This window comes from Schistocerca serialis, chromosome 2, assembly GCF_023864345.2.
Source record: "Schistocerca serialis cubense isolate TAMUIC-IGC-003099 chromosome 2, iqSchSeri2.2, whole genome shotgun sequence".
NCBI classification, from domain to species: domain Eukaryota; kingdom Metazoa; phylum Arthropoda; class Insecta; order Orthoptera; family Acrididae; genus Schistocerca; species Schistocerca serialis.
In genome coordinates, this window is record NC_064639.1 from 706,452,791 (window position 1) to 706,479,990 (window position 27,200).

The 27,200-nt window shown below is 38.3% G+C and overlaps 1 protein-coding gene across 9 annotated transcripts in view; it reads right to left on the reverse strand.

Moving 5' to 3' along the window:
- The window catches only part of LOC126457865 (uncharacterized), a 277,897-nt gene that overhangs the window by 62,637 nt on the left and 188,060 nt on the right, over positions 1-27,200 (reverse strand). For all 9 annotated transcript variants that reach the window (XM_050094517.1, XM_050094514.1, XM_050094513.1 and 6 more), the window contains one exon: positions 5,131-5,324. In XM_050094517.1, coding sequence (XP_049950474.1) covers positions 5,131-5,324 — 194 coding nt within the window. The remainder of the gene's footprint in view (positions 1-5,130; positions 5,325-27,200) is intronic.

Below are 27,200 nucleotides of genomic sequence, written 5' to 3' on the forward strand. Positions count from 1 at the left end.
ATGTATTCCAATTTGATTGCCCTTCTACTAGACCAGTGCTTATTACTGTTGTTCTATCCAGAGTCAAACCAACGTGCAAAAGTCACAATATACAAATTTCAAAATTTACACTTCATTTGCATATGAAACTTACAACTTGTGTTTCTTCAGTTCCTTTAAATAATTACTTAGTAGCACACCTAGCCCCATAACCTGTTTGGTTATTTAAGAATGACACAAGTTTTCTGTAGATAAAAAAAGACAACAATGAATTTACATTGCAGCAAAGAACACAAAACAATATATGTCTGGTAATACTGAGATATTTAAGTGTCAGTGAAGCTATGAAATGAAACTGTTCACTGTGCAAAACTTTAACAAAATTTTCATTAATTACTATTATTGTTATTCAGTTATGTTTTCTCCTGTGTCAATAACATGCTGTTTAAATTTGACATCGTTCTGAGTGATGATTCTCTTTGTACAGCATTTTGAAACTGGAACTTTAATTATGGACACCCTGTATATGGATGTCCTATGTCATACTCTTTATTCATGTGACACAGAGTCACAACAATCTGTGCATTTGATATGTCATCTACCAATGGTTTTTGGTTTTGTTCTTCAGTTGCTCTTTAACAATGCTGCCTGTTACTGGTCTCCCCAAATATTTTCTTAATTTCCAGCTGTAATTTTCCTAGCTCTTGAAGTTTCCTCATCATTTTCAAACCACTACTGGGCCATACCATCCAAGTAAAAGTACGTGAGCAAAATACATCATGTCATCCCACCTGTTGTACTCAGTGGCATAGTCACTTCCCTTAGCCATTTCCTCACATCGTGGCCAGATTTTTCAAAAACCCTACTGCATGCTTGCTGTGCTTATTACACACTGAAATTTCTGTATCTATTGGCAGTCTGACAGAATGGACCATAGGAAGAAGAATGTACCGTTTGTATTCAGGTTTCTGCTTATGAAGGCAAAAGTTTTTTCTTAGCCGTGCAGGAGGCATGGCAGTGTCTATGCCAGAGATACCCAGAGTCTCCACCGAACTATGTTAACCTGGATCTTTTGATTACAACGATATTTTTCAGTGAAAGTATTTACCTAAATCTGCAAATATTGAGTCCTACATTATCACTTGACTTGTAGCTTAACAACTAACACTGTAACTTGCTGTATATAATAACTAAATGAGCTAGAAGAAAAATTATCCCTTAGGAAGATGGACCACTTTCTACACTGAATATCCAGAAATAAGGTAAAATCCCCCCCCCCCCCACACACACACACACACACAAAAATCATGGACCTTGCCGCTGATGGGGAGGCTTGCGTGCCTCAGCGATACAGATAGCCGTACCGTAGGTGCAACCACAACGGAGGGGTATCTGTTGAGAGGCCAGACAAACGTGTGGTTCCTGAAGAGGGGCAGCAGCCCTTTCAGTAGTTGCAGGGGCAACAGTCTGGATGATTGACTAATCTGGCCTTGTAACACTAACCAAAACGGCCTTGCTGTGCTGGTACTGCGAACGGCTGAAAGCAAGGGGAAACTACAGCTGTAATTTTTCCCGAGGGCATGCAGCTTTACTGTATGGTTAAATGACGCTGGCGTCCTCTTGGGTAAAATATTCCAGAGGTAAAATAGTCCCCCATTCGGATCTCCAGGCAGGGACTACTCAAGAGGACGTCATTATCAGGAGAAAGAAAACTGGTGTTCTGTAGATCGGAGCGTGGAATGTCAGATCCCTTAATCGAGCAGGTAGGTTAGAAATTTAAAAAGGGAAATGGATAGGTTAAAGTTAGATATAGTAGGGATTAGTGAAGTCCACTGGCAGGAGGAACAAGACTTTTGGTCAGGTGAATACAGGGTTATAAATACAAAATCAAATAGGGGTAATGCAGGAGTTGGTTTAATAATGAATAAAAAATAGGAGTGCGGAAAGCTACTACAAACAGCATAGTGCACGCATTATTGTGGCCAAGATAGATACGAAGCCCACGCCTACTACAGTAGTACAAGTTTATATGCCAACTAGCTCTGCAGATGATGAAGAACCTGAAGAAATGTATGATGAGATAAAAGAAATTATTCAGGTAGTAAAGGGAGACGAAAATTTAATAGTCATGGGTGACTGGAATTCAACAATAGGAAAAGGAAGAGAAGGAAACGTAGTAGGTGAATATGGATTGGGGCTACGAAATGAAAGGGGAAGCCGCCTGGTAGAATTTTGCACAGAGCACAACTTAATCATAGCTAACACTTGGTTCAAGAATCATAAAAGAAGGCTGTATAAGTGGAAGAACCCTGGAGGTACTAAGAGGTATTATATAATGGTAATACAGAGATTTAGGAACCAGGTTTTAAATTGTAAGACATTTCCAGTTGCAGATGTAGACTCTGACCACAATCTATTGGTAATGAACTGTAGATTAAAACTGAAGAAACTGCAAAAAGGTGGGAATTTAAGGAGATGGGACCTGGATAAACTGACTAAACCAGAGGTTGTACAGAGTTTCAGGGAGAGCATAAGGGAACAATTGACAGGAATGGGGGAAAGAAATACAGTAGAAGAAGAACGGGTAGCTTTGAGAGATGAAGTAGTGAAGGCAGCAGAGGATCAAATAGGTAAAAAGATGAAGGCTAGTAGAAATCCTTGGGTAACAGAAGAAATATTGAATTTAATTGATGAAAGAAGAAAATATAAAAATGCAGTAAATGAAGCAGGCAAAAAGGAATAGAAACGTCTCAGAAATGAGATCGACAGGAAATGCAAAATGGCTAAGCAGGGATGGATGGAGGACAAATGTAAGGATGTAGAGGCTTATCTCACTAGGGGTAAGATAGATACTGCCCACAGGAAAATTAAAGAGACCTTTGGAGAAAAGAGAACCACTTGTTTGAATATCAAGAGCTCAGATGGAAACCCAGTTCTAAGCAAAGAAGGGAAAGCAGAAAGGTGGAAGGAGTATATAGAGAGTCTGTACAAGGACGACGTACTTGAGGACAATATTATGGAAATGGAAGAGGATGTAGATGAAGATGAAATGGGAGATATGATACTGCATGAAGAGTTTGACAGAGCACTGAAATACCTGAGTCGAAACAAGGCCCCGGGAGTAGACAACATTCCATTAGAACTACTGACGGCCTTGGGAGACCCAGTCCTGACAAAACTCAACCATCTGGTGAGCAAGATGTATGAGACAGGCGAAATACCCTCAGACTTCAAGAAGAATATAATAATTCTAATCCCAAAGATAGCAGGTGTTGACAGATGTGAAAATTACCGAACTATCAGTTTAATAAGTCAGTGCTGCAAAATACTAACACAAATTCTTTACAGACGAATGGAAAAACTGGTAGAAGCCGACCTCGGGGAAGATCAGTTTGGATTCTGTAGAAATATTGGAACATGTGAGGCAATACTGACCCTACGACTTATCTTAGAAGCTAGATTAAGGAAAGGCAAACCTACGTTTCTAGTATTTGTAGACTTAGAGAAAACTTTTGACAATGTTCACTGGAATACTCTCTTTCAAATTCTGAAGGTGGCACAGGTAAAATACAGGGAGGAAAAGGCTATTTACAATATGTACAGAAACTAGACGGCAGTTATAAGAGTCGAGGGACATGAAAGGGAAGCAGTGGTTGGAAAGGGAGTGAGACAGGGTTGTAGCCTATCCCCGATGTTATTCAATCTGTATATTGAGCAAGCAGTGAAGGAAACAAAAGAAAAATTTGTAGTAGGTATTAAAATCCATGGAGAAGAAATAAAAACTTTGAGGTTCGACGATGACACTGTAATTCAGTCAGAGACAGCGAAGGACTTAGAAGAGCAGTTGAATGGAATGGATGGTGTCTTGAAAGGAGGATATAAGGTGAACATCAACAAAAGCAAAACAAGGATAATGGAAGGTAGTCGAATTAAGTCGGGTGATGCTGAGGGAATTACATTAGGAAATGAGACACTTAAAGTAGTAAACGAGTTTTTCTATTTGGGGAACAAAATAACTCATGATGGTCGAAGTAGAGAGGATATAAAATGTAGACTGGCAATGACAAGGAAAGCATTTCTGAAGAAAAGAAGTTTGTTAACATCAATTATAGATGTAAGTGTCGGGAAGTCGTATCTGAAAGTATTTGTATGGAGCGTAGCCATGTATGGAAGTGAAACATGGACGATAACTAGTTTGGACAAGAAGAGAATAGAATCTTTTGAAATGTGGTGCTACAGAAGAATGCTGAAGATTAGATGGGTAGGTCACATAACTAATGAGGAGGTATTGAATAGGATTGGGGAGAAGAGAAGTTTTTGGCACAACTTGACTAGAAGAAGGGATCGGTTGGTAGGACATGTTCTGAGGCATCAAGGGATCACCAATTTAGTATTGGAGGGAAGCGTAGAGGGTAAAAATCGTAGAGGGAGACCAAGAGATGAATACACTAAACAGATTCAGAAGGATGTAGGTTGCAGTAGGTACTGGGAGATGAAGAAGCTTGCACAGGATAGAGTAGCATGGAGAGCTGCATCAAACCAGTCTCAGGACTGAAGACCACAACAACAACAAGGTAAAATTATATTGATTGTTTTCAAAATATGCAACTGTTCTTCTATACAAAGTGATTCAACAGTAATAACAAAAAAATTTAAAATAATACATGTGCCTACAGTATTATGAAGTACTGTTTAACATAAAATTATGACTGGAACTTACAGCATTCCTGAGCAATTTGCCAGGATGAGCCACTGAAAATTTCTTCAAACTTGGTAGGCTATGCTAATTTTTGCCTGTAAACACCACTGCTGTTTTAAGTGACTGAGTAACTGGGTGGAGCAGTGCATCCTATCACAGCCATCAATTACATTTAACATAATTTTGTAAACATAACTGTGAATAGCAACCCTCTATCTATATGTGTGAGTCACTGGAGTGAATGGTAACCTACTAATATCAGTCTGCATTTACAATGGTTACTGCAGTGCTATGTTGTTACTTTGTGTATTGTTTCTAAGCTGAATTTGGCAATAATCAGAAACAGTTCAATACTGGCTCAAAGTCATCTGACTTCCACCAGTTTCTCTGCTCTCAACACCATGCGAAGAGAAGCTCTAGGTTACAGTGCACATATGATTAAGACTTCTAACCTGCTCACAAAAGTAGCATCACCAAGCAGTAGAGAACCAACTGGAGCACCGAGACCTTTGCTGAGACAGAGTGACACAGAGCGGCAGCCGCTGGTCAGCACAGCAGGGTGCACACGCATCTTTGTTGCTGCATTTAGCAAACGAGCACCATCCACATGCACAGGTATGTCACGCTGGGCTGCCTGCTTCCACAACTGCATGTACACACAATGGTAGGAATTACTATCAGAAACACAATAACTTTTTGTGTTAAGTGACAAGTTACGATACTCTATTGGAAAATGAAAAAATAACACCTCTAAATGCATAACACAGACAAACTATAACTGCATAGACACTGATAACAGGAAGTAAATGTGGTGATTTAAAATGCAGTGCTGTGAATGTAACACATAATGATTATGAGAATACTGAGCTCTGTCTGGTTGTATCTGACTTCATGGCCACGTTTATTTGTTTATTCAACCTGATCACATTATGATCTTCAGGTCCTCTCTCAATTCAAACCAGGTTTTACAGTTACAAAATGTTTCTTATTACAATATAATTAAAAATAATAATAATATAATAGGAGTGAAAGGATAATTTGAACCAGATTTCTAAGTACCTAATATAGAAAAAATTTCTAACATTAGTCAACATGAATGATTAATCTTGTTAATGCTGTTCCATTTTCAGTGCTATGAAAATAAGTATTTCCGTCTTTCTTGTGGTGAATTGTGTAAATTATGTTGCATTTTATTCATCTCATGACCTTCATTTGCAATCCATTTGGTTTACATACTGGAGACATGTCAAAAATGTATAATACAGTTACAATTGTTTTACACTAATATATAATAGCACTACAACAAATAATAACACTATAAGGATATTTCCTGGAATATGTGACATGTTGTATCCAGCTCAAATTTCCAGTTTGTCCTGCATGAATTCATCCACTGAGTAATAACATTTCAGTGGCAGTACCTCATATAGCTTTCTTTTAAGTGGACCTAAATTCACCTGCATCAATTTATTCCCTTTTAATTTATTACAAATTTTCATTCCAGTGTATTGAGATCCCTGTGCATACAGTGTGAGGCAGTGAGTGGGCAGCATAAAATTTTCTTTGCTTCTAGTATCATATGATAGAAAAAATGGTTTCCCTCAAATAATTCATTTCTGGTGTAAAAAAATATAATAATCTCATACATGTATGGGGATGGCAGGGCTGATATTTTAAGTTTTCTAAATAATGGATGACATGGTTCTTTATGATTTGCAGTGCACATATTTCGAATGATTTTTCTCTCTCTATTTTTTCGTATCTGCACTATTCTTGTCGAGTTACCCGAAAAAACAATACCATACCTAATAATAGATTCAAAACAGTGTACATGATACTTTTCATGTGTCCATTGCAAATGCAAAGCTGCTCAGTTTGTTTGCTAGATATTCAATGTGTGCCTGCCAGCTCAAATTTTTATCTACATTTAAATGTAAGAATTTGGCTAAGTTAACTTCTTCTATATCATGGTTGCTGTGAACAATCTTAATCTGCTCACATTTTGACTGTCTGGTTTTGAATTTCAACATGTGAGTCTTAGATGTGTTTAGATTCAACCCATTTAGCTGAAACCAAGTCTCTGAGGTACTGAGGGTACTGATCACAGATTTCGAAATTTTTTCTGAATCCTGATCTTCAACTAAGACAGAAGTCTCGTCTCTGAATGGAACTGATGGGGAGCTGATATTTAATGGTAAGTCATTAAAATAGAAGATAAATAGGAGTGGGCCTAATATGGAGCCTTTGGAACAGCCTGAGATATTTTTTCCCAGTCAGAAAAATAATATGCACCATTTAAAGAGATGCCAACTCTTTGCTTTCTATTTCGTAAGTAGGATTTAAGCCATTGTAGGGCACTGCCGCTAATGCCATACTTCTCAAATTTGTAAATAAGCAATGCATGCTTTACAGAATCATACGCCTTTGAGAGATTGCAGAAAAATCCTTCCACCTTATTTCTCTTGTCTAATAATGTACTTATTTCCTCAATGAAACTGTTCACTGTATCTATGGTGTTTTTCCTCTGCTGAAAACAAAATTGATTGTTTAGAATAAGAGAATATTTTGCAGAGAAGTTTTTGATTTGAGCAACAGCATGTTTTTCAAATATTGTAGATATTGCTGGGAGAACTGAGATAGGATGATAATTTCCGATAATCTCTCGTAATCCCTTCTTGAAGAGTGGTTTGACTTCAGAATATTTCAGTACCTCTGGGAAACAGCCCTCTTCAAAACATTAATTTATTATTTGAGCTGTATTATTGGGCTATATTATTTGAGCTACTATGGTTTCCTGTGCAGTTGTAACTGCACATTATTTTTGAATATCTATTATAGGCCATTCTTTCAACATGATTTATTGGTATCCATTCATTTTTCAATTTCTTGGTATCCATTCATTTTTCAATTTCTTCCAGTATACCCTTTAGACCTAATCTAGCCCCATACCTTTATTTTTAACGCAGTCAGCTCATGTGTATCTTACAGCTAACGATAGATAATTCATTTTTGGTGCCTGGATTCTTTGTTTTTGTTTTCCTGTCAAGACCCAACACTCTGTTCCACAAACAATTGTAGAGATTGCTGTGGTTCTATAAAATTTTGTAACAGACTCAACTCTGGCTTTGCTCTCTAAAGTTCTTTAAACTGTACTGCATAAATTAAAAAAATGATTTAATTTTGCAGTCAGTGTCATTGCAATTGTCCATGTCAAACTATAACCATGGAACAGATTTATTCTAGAAATATGTCTGCTACTAACAAGGGAATGGTCCAATGGGATATGTCAAAACCTAACCTGAAATGTTTTACACAAGAAGAAGACAATGAAAGAAATGTACTGCAAACATTTTAGCTGCTAAGAGGCACTGTAAGTATTTTGTAAAAAATGTTGAAGTTACACATTTTTTCCATGCAAAGAACATCTTATAACAGCGGTCTGTACAGCCCTGCCCACCTGGTGCATCACTCAGCGAATCACTCACACAGTGCCATGTAGCAGAATTATCCAGAGTTCACAGACACCAATTTTAAGCACTTAAAGCTTGGTTTACAAGGGAGCAAATGGAAACAAACATGTGCAAATGAGCAGTTGCAGAAAATTCACTACTATTTGCTTGTATATGGGTAGAATTGTTAATTCTAGAGGGAACGGAAAAGAACACAACGTAGCAAACATTGCCTGTGAATGCTTTGTTACCAGTTTTTAGTTTTTGCAGCTAATATTTGGCATACAGGATGCAACTCTATCGTGTTAGAGCCACAATGTGAAACTTTGCTATTCAGTGAGGATTGTTTTGCATGGCAAGTGCACTGTTCTAGATGGAGTATGCAAAATGGGGCAGGGAAGGAAGAATTTAAGTGTCTCAATTTTTATGGAAGCATAACATACGTGGAGATCACGCACTTTACACGTAATTGCATCTCCATCTCTTCTTAGCACTGGTCCAAACTTTTCCTTGTATGTCAGCTGCCAGTTTTCCCTGGTTTCTCATTACCATTAGGGGAAATTTATAAACCGAACACTAATTACCAACATTGAGCATCATCTCAAGAGGGGACACAGCTAGCATTTCCACTACGTGTGTATGGTCTAATGGTCGTTTCCTTTTTCCGCCTAAAACAAAAATATTCTAGTGGCAAAGCATGCACTTTATGATCCAGAGAGCACGGGATCAAATGTCATTCAGACCACAACTTTTTCACTATGATTTTTAAATGAACATTCACTTCTTACAGATGCTGGAGTGGCCATGAAAGACAAATGGTTTGAATTCCACATTAAACTGCAGTTCTCCATTTTCCAAATAGGTAACTGGGGAAGGTAAGGGACATGTAAGCAGCTGCAGTGGAGTCCAGTTGAAAGAGCTGCAAGAGACCTCCCAGGTACACCAGACAAAATTCACATTTGCTCACACTTGTTAGCTTGTTTGCTCTGGTGAAAACCTGGCTTAAACTTTACAAAAAAAATTTTTGAATAATTTCACATCGAAAGTTCAATTCTTGCACATGTAATTCTGAAAAAAGTGGCTAGCAGAGAAAATAAAATCATGGCAGTGTTTGATGTCACAGATGACTTCCATCAATGAGGACCTGTAATTTGTTGAAATGAAATGTATCTTGCAGTACTACATGTTATAACAATTCCTGTAGGTCCTTTCCTTATAATAAAGTTCGAATGTTGTACATTCGAGTGTAAGTGAAACAGTTCTTTGTTTAATCTCTGTAGTCATCACAAAAATGCAAATTGTCTATTCAGTGACCAAAACAAACATTTTTCTTGCACCAGGCACGTTGGACAAAAGAGAAACTGATGCAGTCAGGTGCTTCACAGTAACCACTAGTTTTATTTAGATAGAACTGGGATGGAGTCAGAAATGGTCCCAGCTGTTATTCTGCATACTGCGCTGCATACCAGGCATACTTGATCAAATTCATAAAGCATGGCAAAGAAAACTGGTAATACACAAATGAATGGAGCTTATGAATACTTTTCTGCTGATAAACCTGAAATGAGAGAGAGAGGTATCAGAAGTTATGTTGTCTGATAATTTCCTGAAAAATGCTTTCCACTGTCCAAAAAGCTCATTATCGAGAGGTTGAATCGTGCTAGGAGTTCCAGGTGGATTCCACATTACATCTACAAATTTTCTGTCATCCTCCACAAAAACAGAGGTGGTGTTATGTTTGGACCATGAATCCAACAAAAGCAATGAATTAGTTTCTGCAGCTAGTAGGAATACATTTCGAATTAAATGTTGAAAATTATTCTTTGCCATTTTTCCAGCTTTTTGCAACCAAACAGTACATTTTTTTTATTTTTGGTCCTAATTTACTTTCCATTTGGCACATATTTCTTACTTCATCTAATTCATTCTTCCATTTGTACAGTTCACACTCTAATTTTATGAAACAAAAATGCCTTTGCACACTGCATAACTTCAAGCATTTTTTTCCCCTTCTTCATTTAACTAATATTTTGCTGCCTTTTCTTTGTTACTGAAAGCTGCTGCAGCATGTGATTCTTTGAGGCTTGGAAGGTATTCTTCTTCAGAACTGATACTGGCACAACTGACATCATCTGAACCACAATTCATGGAATTGTCACCATTATTTCCTATTTCTTCCAGCATATCCACAATTTCAAATGAAATGTCAATATAATTCAAATGTATGTCACAGAAATCAACTAACAAATGACACATATGTACTTCCTCAAGAGAAGTAGGGGATTTCGGCTGGAAACCACATTCTTCACATTTCATCATTGCTAAATTGAGAATTTTAATTGGATTCGACATTACTGTGAAACTGGAAGCAAAAAAAGGTACTATTAGCAGGCATGCCTTATGAAATCACAATAAATATTAATTCAGCTTTATCTGTATTGTCAATACTTACCAATACTGCAAAAAGCAACTGATAATTTGTAATAGATGTTAATTGAGTGGCTAATTTGAGAGAATAATAACTGTGTACTGTAGTGACAGAGAAACTATCAACGAACAGTAACCTGAAACATCCTTTACAAATTACAATTGGATTGTGACAGTTTCCTGTTTACAAATGTACTGCCGACCTCAGCAGTGTGCGTATGTAGTTGTGCATGTGTAGTTCCTACAGCATCAGAGTTAGTAGTAGCTTTATTCATCTGTAGACCTCTTTTTACAAGGATATAGGACATGTCAAAGTATTTACAAGTTTAGACCAATTTAAAATAAGCTAATTCACATACACATACATTTACATACTTCAAGTTAGAGACAATCATTAGATTTACTCCTGGTATACAATACCTTTTTTACAAATAACTTATTAAATAATGTAATGCCACACTGTTCACTCTCTCTCTCTCTCTCTCTCTCTCTCTCTCTCTCTCTCTCTCTCTCACACACACACTCACACACACACACACACACACACACACACACACACACTGGTGATCTCTGGGCCATTTTCTGTACCACAACTTCCCATTTGCTATCCTGAAAAACTGAGTCAGCATCCCTCTATAATGAGTGAGATGTTGAGCTCAGAAAGAGGAAGAGGCGTTAGTATTGTGCTATGCATAGCTTGGGGGTAAGTATTTCCAGAAAGGAAAAAAGAAGGAAAAAACATATTGTGAAGGTGTTATGTGGCATGTTGGATGTTTTACAATCATTATTATTATTATTTATTTGTATAACATTTTATTATGAAACACCTACTCCGTTTTATCTAAGCAATCCCTCAAAGTATAAGATGTATGCATAACAGGTACTTTTTAGCTGCCTTTTTAAATAAGTGTATTTTTGCAGCTTCTTTAATCTCTTTTGTTAATTTATTGTATAGTTTTATTCCTTGGTAGAAAATGCTGTTTTGAGTTTTATGTTTATTTTTTCTTGGTAAATGTAAATTGAGTCTAGCTCTTGTTGCATGCTCATGGACAGAGCTGTTTGTGTAGTAATTACCAATGTTATTTTTGATGTGTACAACTGACTGGTAAATGATGAGATTCCAGATTGTATTATAAACCAAACAAGATATCATATTGTAGAACCTCTGAAGCATATTGTTAATCACTCCTTTTCCACAGGTACCTTTCCAGATCTAAAGATTGCAAAAGTAACCCCTTTGCACAAAAAGGGAGCCACAGACAATGTTAACAATTAAAGACCTGTAGCACAGCTTAGTGGCTTCTCAAAGATCTTTGAGAAGCTCTTTTATAATAGGTTGCTACAATTTGTTAACAAAAACTCATTGCTGTCAAATCATCAGCATGGCTTCAGGCAATCTACATCCACAACCACAGTAGTCTATTAATATTTGCACTCCATTCTAAAATCTGTAGATGAAAAGGAAATGGCTACTGGAATATTCTTGGACCTATCCAAAGCATTTGACATTTTAGATCATGGTATCCTACTACGTAAGTTGGAAAGAAAGGGAATTAGAGGTATCCCAAATGAATGGATTAGATCGTATCTTACTAGCTGGCAACAAAAATTGTTCTCAAACAAGACACAATAACTGAAAACATTTCAAGAAGAACAACATACACATCAGAAAAAACTACCATCAAATATGGTGTGGCACAAGGATCAACATTAGGTGCTATCCTCTTTCTTTTGTTTATTGATGACTTGAATGACACTGTCCACGCCAAACAGAAAACTTTATTTGCAGATGATACCAGTATTTTGATTACAGGGTCAGACCAAAAAGAGCTTCAATTAACTACAGATACATCATTGCTGGAGCTAACACAGTGGTTTGAAAAAAATAGACTTATAATTAACACTGGGAAAACAGTGGCCATGAACTTTCCTACATCCCACTATAAACAACAAAATGAACATGCATTGAAAATAAACAACAAAATTGTAAAATTGGTTGATGATGTTAAGTTCCTAGGAATATATCTGCAGAGTGATCTCAACTGGAATACACACATGAAAGCTCTTACAACCAAGCTATCATCAATCTGTTACATGCTATGGATACTAAGCACAAGCTGTGATAGTATAGAAATAGTAATACGGGCATGTCACACACATTTCCAGTCAGCGATGTGATGTGGAATATTTTGGGGTCAATATGTTCTCAAAACCCTACTCTAAAGATACTGAACCTTCCATGCCTATATACACTCCTGGAAATGGAAAAAAGAACACATTCACACCGGTGTGTCAGACCCACCATACTTGCTCCGGATACTGCGAGAGGGCTGTACAAGCAATGATCACACGCACGGCACAGCGGACACACCAGGAACCGCGGTGTTGGCCGTCAAATGGCGCTAGCTGCACCGCCGTCAGTGTCAGCCAGTTTGCCGTGGCATACGGAGCTCCATCGCAGTCTTCAACACTGGTAGCATGCCGCGACAGCGTGGACGTGAACCGTATGTGCAGTTGACGGACTTTGAGCGAGGGCGTATAGTGGGCATGCGGGAGGCAGGGTGGACGTACCGCCGAATTGCTCAACACGTGGGGCGTGAGGTCTCCACAGTACATCGATGTTGTCGCCAGTGGTCGGCGGAAGGTGCACGTGCCCGTCGACCTGGGACCGGACCGCAGCGACGCACGGATGCACGCCAAGACCGTAGGATCCTACGCAGTGCCGTAGGGGACCGCACCGCCACTTCCCAGCAAATTAGGGACACTGTTGCTCCTGGGGTATCGGCGAGGACCATTCGCAACCGTCTCCATGAAGCTGGGCTACGGTCCCGCACACCGTTAGGCCGTCTTCCGCTCACGCCCCAACATCGTGCAGCCCGCCTCCAGTGGTGTCGCGACAGGAGTGAATGGAGGGACGAATGGAGACGTGTCGTCTTCAGCTATGAGAGTCGCTTCTGCCTTGGTGCCAATGATGGTCGTATGCGTGTTTGGCGCCGTGCAGGTGAGCGCCACAATCAGGACTGCATACGACCGAGGCACACAGGGCCAACACCCGGCATCATGGTGTGGGGAGCGATCTCCTACACTGGCCGTACACCACTGGTGATCGTCGAGGGGACACTGAATAGTGCACGGTACATCCAAACCGTCATCGAACCCATCCAAACGATGTCATTACTTAAAACTATAAAAATACGAAACTTTCGCGCGGGTCCCATGGTTTGTAATAATCCTACTTTTGGTAGCGATAATGTACTTGTGGTTGTCAGAAATACAGTAGATGACGTCAGAAACTGTAGCTGATGTACAGCTGCTGTAACATCCGCGCAGCTGTTGTTAATCGTTATGGTGCAAAACCCTGTAATTAAAGTCAGTTGCAACAAGGCTTTGATTTATCTGTGTAAGAAGCAGGTGATTACAAATCAAAATGAAAAATACGAGCACAAGTTATGGAAATAGAACAGACCAGCACACCTATAGGCCCTATAACAGTGCCGGCAAGGGAACTTGCTGTTCCAACAGGACAGTGCACGTCCGCATGTATCCCGTGCCACCCAACGTGCTCTAGAAGGTGTAAGTCAACTACCCTGGCCAGCAAGATCTCCGGATCTGTCCCCCATTGAGCATGTTTGGGACTGGATGAAGCGTCGTCTCACGCGGTCTGCACGTCCAGCACGAACGCTGGTCCAACTGAGGCGCCAGGTGGAAATGGCATGGCAAGCCGTTCCACAGGACTACATCCAGCATCTCTACGATCGTCTCCATGGGAGAATAGCAGCCTGCATTGCTGCGAAAGGTGGATATACACTGTACTAGTGCCGACATTGTGCATGCTCTGTTGCCTGTGTCTATGTGCCTGTGGTTCTGTCAGTGTGATCATGTGATGTATCTGACCCCAGGAATGTGTCAATAAAGTTTCCCCTTCCTGGGACAATGAATTCACGGTGTTCTTATTTCAATTTCCAGGAGTGTATATTTGAAACAATAGTCTTTGTAAGAGAATATTTAAGAACCTCCAATGCCTATTAGCTGAACAGCTCTGTGCACAATTACACAACAAGAAATGGCAATAACATTCATGTCTCATATGCCAGAACATCAGCCTACCAGGCGAGTGTCCTTCATAGAGGCACATAATTGTATAAGCACCTTCCTAACAACATCAAGTTGGTAAAGCAAGACAGCTTGCTCAAAAAAAAACTGAAGTCATTTCTGATAGACCACAGTTTCTACTCTGTAAATGAATACCTCTCAGAATGAAACAGAATTTTATAATGTTAAATTAATAAACAATTTATGGCAATTATTTGTTTATTAAAGTGTACTAGTTGTATTAATGTAGATTTTTGTAGTCCACAGCATTGTACTGATTATATATCTGTGTGTGTGTGTGGGGCGGGGGGTGTAATTTTTAACTTAGAGTATCATTTATTGACCTGTCCTATATCTGTACAAGATGTCACAGGACCAAAACTAAATAAATAGATAAACAGATCTTTACAATGAGCTGGACTAGTATTTTTGGTTATTATTCTTATGGCTCTTTTCTGGAGTTTGAAAATTGTGTCCATATTTTGTGCGTTTGTTCCCCAAAAAAGAACGCCATATCTAAGAATTGAGTGTTCATATGAATAATATGTAACTAAAGAGCGTTGCATGTTACACACTGATGATGGTATTCTAAGGGTATAACAAGCTGATGACACTCTGTTTGCAAGTACCTTTGTATGTTCACACCACTTCAACTGAGAATCAATATTCATTCCTAGAATTTTTGCATTTGTTACACAGTCTATACAGGTGCCATCTACATTTAATTTAACATCATAATTTCTCCTCCTGAAACTGAAATTCATGGCATTAGTTTTCTTTATGTTCAGTGTCACTTTATTGCTTATTGACCAATCAAACTTCCTTGAGAGTATCATTTGCTTTCTCTGAAAGGAGTTCTCTTGTTTTCTCAGTGACTATAATGTTGTTGTCATCAGCAAAGATAATTTTTTTCACCATGAGTAACACTACTGGGAAAGCATATCAGGAATAGTATTGGTCCTAATATGCTACCTCGCAGAACACCTATATTAAAGTATTTTGGTTCTGATAAGTGTTTTACTAAATGTTTAGATCTATTTGAAGTATGTGTTATCTCTACTCTTTGTACCCTATCTGCTAGGTATGATCGAAACCAGTCATTAGCTACCCCTCTTATTCCTAATGCTTGTAATTTATTTAATAGAATCTTGTGGTTGACTGTATCAAACACCTTAGAAAGATCCAAAAATATGCCTGTGACACACTCATCTTTATCAAGAGCATCAAGTACAACTTTTGTGAATTCTACTATGGCTGACTCCGTATTTTTGCCACTTCAGAAACCAATCTGTGATTCGCTTAGAAGATTGTATTTATTCAAGTAATTCATTAATATGTTTTTCATAATTGCTTCTATTATTTTTGATAATGGTGATAGTAGGGAAATGGGCCAGTAATTTTCTATGTCTTCTGCATTACGTTTCTTAAGCAAAGGTACAACTCTTGCCTGTTTTAACTGCTCTGGAAATGTCCCTGATGTGAAGGATTCATTTATTACATTTGTTAAAGGGCCTTGTATAATCCCTATTCTTTGTTTCAGTACACACATTGGTACCTCATCTAAGCCTACTGACTTTTTATTTTTTAGTTTTTGAACAGTTCTATTCACTTCATTCTCTGTGGTTGGAAGTAACATCATTGTATTTAGTGCATCATCATTTACAGGTGTTATATTTGTTTTGGGGAATTTTTGCTGTAACTTCTCTGCAGTACTTGAAAAATGCTCGTTTACACAGTTTGCTAAGTGTTGTAGATATTTATTACCTTATCCCCCTCCCTTAGCAGTATGTTATTCTGCATTTGTTTGCCTCTTGCTATTTCCTTTTTTATAGTATCCCAGACTGCTTTGCTTTTATTCTCTGCATTATATATTATTTTGACATTGAATGACTTTTTTGCAGTGATCACCACCTTCCTATAGATCTTTTTGTATTTATGATAGAAATTTCAGAATTTTGGATCATTGTGAATCTTTTTCATGGAACTGAGGTGTTTAAGTGTTTGGGAGAACTTCTTAATACCCACTGTTATCCATCTGTTTTTGTGAGATGTTGATACAGACATGCATACTTTTGGAAATTCCTTTTCAAAGTTCAATTTAAACAATGTGGAGAATTTAGAGAATTTCATATTCACATTGGTTTCCTTATACACATCATCCCAGCTTTGTTTTTCTAGTTTTTTTGAAAAATCTTTTATTTTGATTTCTAATAGATGTTGTTTGTAGGTTTGTAGTTTATGGAATAATTCGATGCCTGATTTTAGTGTTGTTATTTGACAGAGATGGTCTGATAGTCCGAGATCTTTTACAGCTACATCACATTTTTCCCTGTCCATATTTGTGGCCACATGGTCAATTACTGATGCAGTCATTGTAGTAACCCTTGTTGCACTATTGACCAATAGGGACATGCACAAATTCGAAGGATATTTATACAGAATTACGTTGACCTTTGTACTTGAGACTTTATCTAGAACTTCTGTTAATTTATTGAAAAAAGTGTCCACACTATCACTGAGAGATCTAAACACACACAAAATGATTAATTTATTGCTGATATCAAGCCCTGTTAATTCAATAGCTGATATTTCAAAGTGTTTGTCTTCAATTACTGTACTGAGGTCATGTCTTGATTTGAACTATGTTCCTTTTCTGATATAAATGCATGATCCTCCACCTCTTGAAGCAGTTCTGCAGTAAGAGTTTGCCCTTTCATACAATGATAATACTATATGTTGGATTTCTGTGTCTCTACACCAGTGCTCAGTAACACAAACTACTGTGCAGTTCAAAGATTGGATCTTAGCTTCTAATAGTTGTATTTTGAAAACAGATATTTGACCATGTGTGGCCCGAGATCCACCCCCTATACTTTCATGAATCAGCTGTACCAATCTCCCGTTCCCAGTCCTGTTTAAGTGTAGGCCATGCCTAGTGAAACCCCATCTGTTGATAGTCCCGACAAGCACCAGAGAAACATGAACAAAGTTGGCTGTCCTGAGAGCCATCCTTAAACCAACATTGATTCACCTCACAGCTCCATTTAGGTGTGGTTGATCATGATGCTGGAACAGCTCAACAAAGTGTACGTTGTTGCCATGAGTCACAGAAGCTATCATGTCCAGGTCACCACCTAAGTCATATGCCCCTTCCCTGTCCAAACTGTTTCCCAGTCCACACACTATCACTACATGGTCCTCCCTTTGTAATGTCCTTACATAAAAGCTCTACGTCCTCAGTCACATGACTTAGCCCTGCATTTGGCTTCAAGATACTGGTGGCCTGGTACGCAGCCCCTAAACTTTCCAGTAGGGGTGTACATTTCTACTGTCACCTGGCAAGCTACAAATTTGGCAATTTTCAGCTATTTTTTAAATATTTGCAGTGCCTCTTAGCAGCTAAAATTTTCACAGTGCATTTCTTTCATTGTCTTCTTCCTTTGTAAAAAGTTTCAAGGTAAGCTTCAACATGTCTTATTGGGCCATTCCCTTGTAAGAGCAAGGCTCTTGTCAACTGTTCCCTGGTAAAAACTTATGTCTTAGTTTTATGTACAGATATTTCAGAATTATATGTTCCTGTTATTCTGTTCAATTCATGTGCTGAATTTTGTAAATCATCTTCTAATTCTGTTATAATTACTGGTCACCTGCAAACAGCAAGTTCATCACAGGCAATGAATTCTTTCCATCTGTGTAAAAGTTAAATAATGTATGTCAAAAAGTGAAAAGTGCAACCTTGTCTTTCACCTTGCTTTACAGGTGTTTGCTCCCCCCCTCCCCCCCCCCCCCCCCCCCACCACTACCACCACCACCACCTGCCCTCCACCCCACCCCTCTCCCTCTCCCCACTACACCCCTTCCCCCTGCCGATTTACCTCTGCTTTATTATTTGTTTTGTGATAAAAGCCTTTAACAGTATTTAGCAAATGACATGCAACTCATTTCTCTTCCACGATTTCTCATAGATCATATCTAACCACTCTGTCAAAAAGTTTAACATAATCTATGAAGACTGTTAATGAAGGTCTGTGGAATTATTTGTGTATTTGAAAATTTTTCAATGAATTTTTGCCCAATTTTCATAGCCAAATGAAGAGTGGGAGATCAACAAATGTGGTATCAAACTGAACTCTATGGGGTCTAGTTTTGCAGAAAAAATTTAATGGCTGGAAAATAAACAGGGTAGTTAAGAAAACTGAATTAGTGATTTGAAGGAAATTTTGTCTGTATTTTCATAATCAAATGGAAAGTGGGAGATGGACAAACGTGATGTCAAATTTGAACAGAATGAGATCTAGTTTTGCAAAGAAAGGTTTGATTGCTTGAAAATAATCAGAGTAATTAAGAAAAACTGAAATAGTGATCTGAGAGAAAATCTTTGTCTAATTTGTCGCTCAGTAGCATCTTATTGGATATTTCATTTAGTATTTTGGCATAGATTTTTTATTCCTAGGTAAGTAAGTTTGCATCACAGTAATTTTCAGAATTACTTTGGTGTTCCTTTCTTAAATACTGGTATATCAAGGGCTCGCTGTAATTACTTGGATCCTTAACTCTGTCCAGTAAGTATCATCAAAGTCTAACAGACGTTCAATGAAGAAAATTCTTTCAAAGTCTGTAAGACTTTGTCCAAAGTTATCATATCTACACCTGGGTAATGTACCTTGGCTGAAATGTCTATAGTCTCTTCCAAAATGTCTTTATTATGCTTTTTCCTGTTCCACTATTGATATGATATTAAAAGCTACCTTGTTGTTTTTGTTTCTATTGATGAACCTTATGATTTTAAAAGTCTTATTTTGGTGTACATGTAGTTCAACCTCAATTTCTGTGATAGGTTTTTCCCAGCTCTCTCTTTTTTATTTTCTCCCTGCACTATTGCAGATTTTTTAAATACTCTGTTTGTTCCTGAGCCTTACTGCTATTAAATACTTCAGATGAGCTGTTTTATTATCTCCGATATATTTGGCAACATCATCAATATTCCATATTCACAGCCAATTCTTTTTATACACAGTTTCCTAACGCTCCATATACTGCAGTGGACAATATTCTTCCATTTTGTATTGCTGTTGCTGTTGTTTTGATCTATTTTGTGGATATACTGATCCAACTGTCCGTTGTATTAAGATCTTCTAATGCTTTCCTTTCCTTCTTTGATAGGTTTACTTTAAAGGCTTCTTCTGCAACATTCAGTTTTGATTTAAAGAGGCTTCTAACTTTTGTTAGTATATTAACTTTGTTTAGCAAAAGAATGATCCGAGCTTATAGCTGCAGTTTAATATAGACCTACTCTTCCTTCTTTGGTTAATGGAGCAGTTTCCTTATCTAATAAAACATAATCTATTAGGACTAAAGGAGAACATACCCCCCACCCCCTTCCATGCCTACACACACACACACACAAACACACACACACACACACACACACACACACACACACACACACAAAACTGTGCCCCTACATTGTACCCGTTGGACAACAATGCCAGGATTGCATTAGTTTGTGATACACGCAAAACACCCACAACCGGCACTACATAGTGTCACAAAAGCTGCTCATGACTATGCTGATTTGGATTTGCAAAGCATCTGAGTAACAAAGGCAAGAGGGGAAATGTAGCAAAAGATGCGGATGGCCAATAAAGGAGAGACAAAGTAGGTGTAAATTGTGAGATAGTAACAAAGGACAGACAATGGAAGGCAGCCACTAAATGGTACAAATATGTAGGAGGGTTCTGGCAGAATGTAAATAATTTAGAAATAAAGGAGAACATTCACCGAATAGCAGGAGCATTGAGTCATTAGTCAAAAGAAAAAATAAAACTTTCTAGCTTCCAAAATACACCAACGGTCTTGTCGCGGTGGATACACTCGTTCCCGTCAGATCCCAAAAGTTAAGCCCTGTCAGTTGTGGCTAGCACTTGGATGGGTGACTGTCAGGGATGCTACACCCTATAGGTAAGCAAGGTGTGGTTAGTCCTTGTGAGGCCAATTTAGAAGCTACTTGATTGAGAAGTAGTGACTCCAGGTCACGAAAACTAGCTACAGCTAGGAGACTGGTGTGCTGACCCCATGCTCATCATTATGTGGATCTGATAGCCTGAGGATGACATGGCATTCAGTCAACACCACTGGACCATCTGAGGTCTGTTCAGACACACTTTTTCGGAATACATGTGTGACTTTTGTGACACGTTGTAGTACTGCTCGAAGCTGCTTAGACTGTGTCCCATGCTAATGCAATCCTGGAATTTTTGTCACACTGGCACATTGTAGGGCCACAGGTGTGTGTGTGTGTGTGTGTGTGTGTGTGTGTGTGTGTGTGTGTGTGTGTGAATAGCTCAATGAAGTACATATTCTGAAAACCAGCAAGTTTTCTTTCTCTTTTGTGTGTGCCTATTGGCGACTCTATGCTTCTGCTATTCCTCTTTTATGCCTAAATTATTTATATTTCACCAGAACTTCCCTACAAAATGTAATCTATTATAGACCTATCCATTTTTCTGTCCCTTAGTGTTAATGTATTTTTTTTATATTTATAGAAGCTACTAGTAGCTCTAAAAGAGTTGTTTGCCATGCAGTCTACATAAATTTGTCCACTACTGTTGTGTCTTACTTCGTAGTTCTTCCCTAAAAAATTTTAGCTGTTGTTTTTCCAGTTCTTACACTGAAGTCTCCCAAAACAATAAAACGATTTTTTATGAGTTTCATTTATTGTTACCTAAAGTTTTTTGTAAGCTTCTGTTGTTCCTTCATTTCTTTCGTTTTCAGGTGCATATATGCCAGCTAAAATCATCCCTACTGTTAATTAACTGTAATTAAATGTTGTTATTCTTCCACTTTAGATGTGTAGCGTATTTTTCATTCCTCCTTTATTACAACTGTAACACCTGTTGATGCTCACTTCATACTGAATTGAAGTTTCTTTAATTCTTATTCTAATTCCCTCTCTTTGTTGGCAAGTCCTCCTAGCTTTTGTTTTTTTATCAATTTGAAAATTGTTTAGGCTTTCTTGTTACTTTAGCAGAATTCCCAAAATCAGGCTGCCTATTTTTTTATTCCTTGAAGTTTACAAGTTGACTAAACGTTCCTCAGTCGCATTATCAGTGCTACACAAGGTAAGAAAAATGGTGTGATCTTTGGTTGTTTCTACAAGATCTTTTTGTATATTACCCCCACAAAGCAGGACTTTCTCTTCCACCACTTCATTTATTCAACAATGTCTGCCACTGAGGTCTTCACTGTCACTCTGGCAAGAGGCCCTTACAAGGTACTACTAGTGAGGCCAGACGGACCATGATTTTTTAAAGAGATCACTATCACTATCCACTTTGTCTTGGCTTGTGACAGACTAAGCCCAGTTCTTGTGATGGGCCCAGGTTGCAGGTTGTTAGTGTTAGTGACACTAATACTAATACTACTACTACTAATAATAATAATAACAATAATAATACTTTGGTGAAGCCATACAAGAGAACGGACTGAAGAAAGTTGCTGTGGGGGACCAGATCTCAAAAATGGAGAGAGCTTATGGATTAACTAAACACATTTACAACAAAAAGTCCATCTCTTGGAATGACAAAATTAAGAACTACAATGCTGTGGTAAAAACAGAGTGCCTGTATGGTAGTGAATACCTCTCAATGAATTACAAGTTAGAAAAGCTGGAGAAACTAGAAAGAAGAATGTTACAGAACATCATGGGTCCAACGAAGGTTGAAAGTGGCTGGAAACTTCGGAGCAACAATGAAATCTACAAAAAGGTGGGGAAAATCTCAGAGACCATGGAAAAGAGGAGGTTATCATTTCTAGGACACCTGTACAGAATGGACAAAACCAGACTAACAAAAAGGATACTCGACTACCTGTGGAAAAAGAAGACAACAATGATATGGATTAAGGAAGCTTGTAAAGATCTGGAAAACTTCAACATTTTTGGAAGTCCAAATGTTCAACAGGGATACATTTTGGACCATGATTCAAAATTTGGAAGGATTTCAAGCCAAAAGGACTAAGAAGACTGGAAGAGCCTGGATGCATGAACAGAAGAAACAGCACAGTGTCCATATGAAGGAGTACTGAAGAAAGAGGAAACTTCAGACAAAGAAGAAATGAAATTGTAGCGTGATCCTAAGTGGTCAATTCACAAATAAAAAATTTAAAAAAAAACCAAAGAAAACTGTGAATTATTAGCTAAATATTTCGAGAAACTATTAAACTGCAACAAACCAAAGGAGAGGCTTCACACCTCAACTGCTGAAATGAAGTCTCCTGAATCAAAGCCATCAGATAAGGAAGGATTTTTCAACATATGACGAACAGAAGAAATTCCAGAGGATTTTAAGCTTGAATTAATTTATTCTTTACATTAGAAAGGAGATAAAACTGATGTCGACAACAACAGAGGAGTATTACTGCCACCAGTTACATACAAGATTCTTTCTAAAGTGTTACATAATAGTCTAGAGAACCTGGTAGGTGACATGATTGGTGAACATCAAGGAGTAATTCAGAATGGAAAGTCATGTGTGAAGCAGATCTCGAGTCTTAAGCTCATAATCTGAGACAGAATATTAAGATGCATATCCCATGTCACTAAGTTTGTGGACTGCAAACAGGAGTATGACTCTGATGACAGAGCACCTCTGTTTTAAATATTAAAGAGTTTGATGTGGATGATAAAATAAAAAACATAATTTGCCAAATATTAATCAACATAAAATTTAAAGTTAAATTTTTAGGTGAAATATCTGAAGGTTTTGAAGTACAAACAGGCATTAGAGAAGAAGATGCTGTATCCCTTATTTTGTCCAACAGTATTCTTGAAAACTTTATCTGAGAATAGCAAGAAGAACTCAGAAAGAATAGAGTAAATGACCACATGCAATTGGGCTATAAAAAGAAGAAACTTAGAAATTACTGATTAGCTTTTGTTGATGACCTTGCAATATTGTCTGGAGTCGTAGCAATTACAACAAGAAAAATCAACATTTTGAAAAGAAATGCAGATAAAAACAAGCCTTCAAACATCTTAAGCAAACCAGAATATATGACAAACATGAAAATGCTCTAAATTTCATGAACACAGGTTATGGAAAAATACAAATAGTCAATAACTTAAAATATCGCAGTCAGATAATACAGATGAATGGCCATGATGATGAGAGACTAATAAACTCTGAGCAGGGGAGATGGAAATGGCCTTTCAGTTAACTAAAGATCTGTACAATAAGAACTCTATCTCCTCTCAAACAGTTACAGCACTATTCTCTATTAACAATATCAGAATATTTGTAAGCAGCTGAATGCCTGGATTTGACTAAGGCAAGAAAATAGAAAAAGTGGAATGAAAGAGTAAAATCCCAAGAAAACTTCGCAGCCAATAAAACATGAAGTGAAGACAAGAACTGGCACAATGAAGATCTGCACATGAAAATGGAAGAACTAAGTGTAATGGTGAGAAAATGTAGAATGATGCTTTATGGCCATCTGCTCTGAATAAAAACACGATATGCAAGAAAATTTCCAGACATGTCAACCACAAAAAACCTCCTAGTTTCAAGTGGCTCAAAGAAATCAGAAGTGATCTGAAAGAGATGAAGATTGAAAAACATGAAATTGCGAAAAGAATTATGTGTCAAAAGAAAGTTTTAGATTCCCATCTCCAGAGAAAACTGAAAAAGAAAAGTGGAGCAAAGAGCTCAAAAGTTTATAAACAACAGCACTTTGATTGAATGAAAAAGTATTGGAAAAGATGGACGTTGGTTGGTTCTTTACATGATCCACAGGGGGGTCAAAATCGAGAAGAAAAAGAGCAGTGCCTGCAGAATGTGCTAATGTAAACACAAGAAAGGGTACAAAAGTATAGTGAGTTAAAGGAAACAGAAGTTCAGGTTGACTTATCCAGATAGGGGCTTTGGAATATGGGAAAGAGCTGGTGGGAAAGGAAGGCAGTCAGTTGCACGAGGAGCATTCAAGTTCTAAGGCCTCCGATTTTTTTCTCCGGACTGGAAAGAGATAGAAACATGCGCATTGTTTTAAAATGAGGCCGCGTTCATTGTCAATATGTCCCAGAGATGGCAGGACCGTACGGCAGATGGAATTTTACCGCCAGCGGCGAGAATGAGAACTGTTTTAAATACTTAAAATGGTGACGTTTTCCTTACTTGAACAGTGTGCAATCATTCGTTTTCTGAATTTGCGTGGTGTGAAACCAATTGAAATTTATCGACGGTTGAAGGAGACATGTGGTGATGGAGTTATGGATGTGTCGAAAGTGCGTTCGTGGATGCAACAGTTTAATGAAAGCAGAACATCGTGTGACAACAAACCGAAACAACCTCGGGCTCGCACAAGCCGGTCTGACGACATGATCGAGAAAGTGGAGAGAATTGTTTTGGGGGATAGCCGAATGACTGTTGAACAGAGTTGGCATTTCTGTGGGTTCTGTGCACACAATCCTGCATGACGACCTGAAAATGCGAAAAGTGTCATTCAGGTGGGTGCCACGAATGCTGACGGATGACCACATGGCTGCCCGTGTGGCATGTTGCCAAGCAATGTTGACGCGCAACGACAGCATGAATGGGACTTTCTTTTCATCGGTTGTGACAATGGATGAGACGTGGATGCCATTTTTCAATCCAGAAACAAAGCGCCAGTCAGCTCAATGGAAGCACACAGATTCACCGACACCAAAAAAATTTCGGGTAACCACCAGTGCTGAAAAAATGATGGTGTCCATGTTCTGGGACAGCGAGGGTGTAATCCTTACCCATTGCGTTCCAAAGGGCACTACGGTAACAGGTGCATCCTACGAAAATGTTTTGAAGAACAAATTCCTTCCTGCACTGCAACAAAAACGTCTGGGAAGGGCTGCGCGTGTGCTGTTTCACCAAGACAACGCACCCGCACATCGAGCTAACGTAACGCAACAGTTTCTTCGTGATAACAACTTTGAAGTGATTCCTCATGCTCCCTACTCACCTGACCTGGCTCCTAGTGACTTTTGGCTTTTTCCAACAATGAAAGACACTCTCCATGGCCACACATTCACCAGCCGTGCTGCTATTGCCTCAGCGATTTTCCAGTGGTCAAAACAGACTCCTAAAGAAGCCTTCGCCGCTGCCATGGAATCATGGCGTCAGCATTGTGAAAAATGTGTACATCTGCAGGGCGATTACGTCGAGAAGTAACGCGTTTCATCGATTTCGGGTGAATAGTTAATTAGAAAAAAAATCGGAGGCCTTAGAACTTGAATGCACCTCGTAATTGGGTAAAAGATGCATTCAAAATCAAAGGCAGACACTACTGTTGTTTTAGGAGAGAGATCATTAGCTGTGATTTTAAGCCAGCGCTGTGATTCAGTTTTCGTATACATTGAGGGAGATAATTCCAAAATCAGGTTCGTGCTACAGAAATAGATTGACAGATGTGTTGGTTGGTTAGTTTGGAAATAAAAGGGACTAAACTCACAGATGTGTAATAGTGTGACCATCTATAACGACCTCGTTGTGGATGTGATGTTAAATACTAATCCTCTTCTCATCTGTGTGATAGTATGAAATGAAAGTATTTTGCTCTGTCTGGAACATGTGTATCTGCAATGGTGTACACACAGGAAAGTTAAGGTTGAAGAGAAGTAGGAGGGACTGTATATTTTTTATGGTGGTAGAGCAGACAGAGTATGCACTGATACTTGATCATCTCTGTGCTCATCTGCAGGTAAATGGAAAATCTGTGCATAAGATGGTGAGATATTATCAAAATTATGAATGTTACAGACATAAGCACACCAGATAAAAAAATTAGTTGCTTCAAAAAATATCAAGCTGATACCATGTGACACTACTGGTAGCCTTAATTTTATGAGGAAGAGAGTCCCCTACAGGGCTGTTTATAGGTGTTTTGCCACCCTAGATGAGAACTGAAAAATTATGTCCCCTCTTTTTTACTCCCCGATATCATCTCCCTCTCTACGACCACCAACATCCAACAGCACAACAATGCAGATCTGCGAGTCTCAGACACCCAGAGACAGACTTACAGACAGATATCAACTCATTTTTGTATATGGGTATGACAAACTGCACTTTTACTCCCTTTAGATATACTGAAAAAGGAGTACAAAACCTAGCTTGTGAATAAGTGGTAGGCTATCCACAGCAAATAATAAAAGAACTAAAAATGTTGACAGAACCACTCAGTACAACTGCTGCTTGACAAATGATCTGCAGAGAGAGAAAAGGGGGGAGTTGGGACTGAGGGAGGTACAGTATCAAGTCACAACATGATTGTAAGCCAGTGTATGTACTCTGCTCCAGTGCTTGGTGGTGATAAATCAAGGTTGTGTTTGTTTTCATTTCATACTCAGTAGCAACTGTTTCAGTTTTGAAGTAGGCAGAGACAATGTGTTTGCATACATCAGAGTAAGTAAAAACTTATTAAGTAACTGTTCCATCTGCTTTTGAAAACAATTCAGTGTTTTAATTTTTCTTCTTTTTCAGTTTTTCCTCCTCATTCGCTTAATTTTTGCGCTGTTTGGTTTGAAA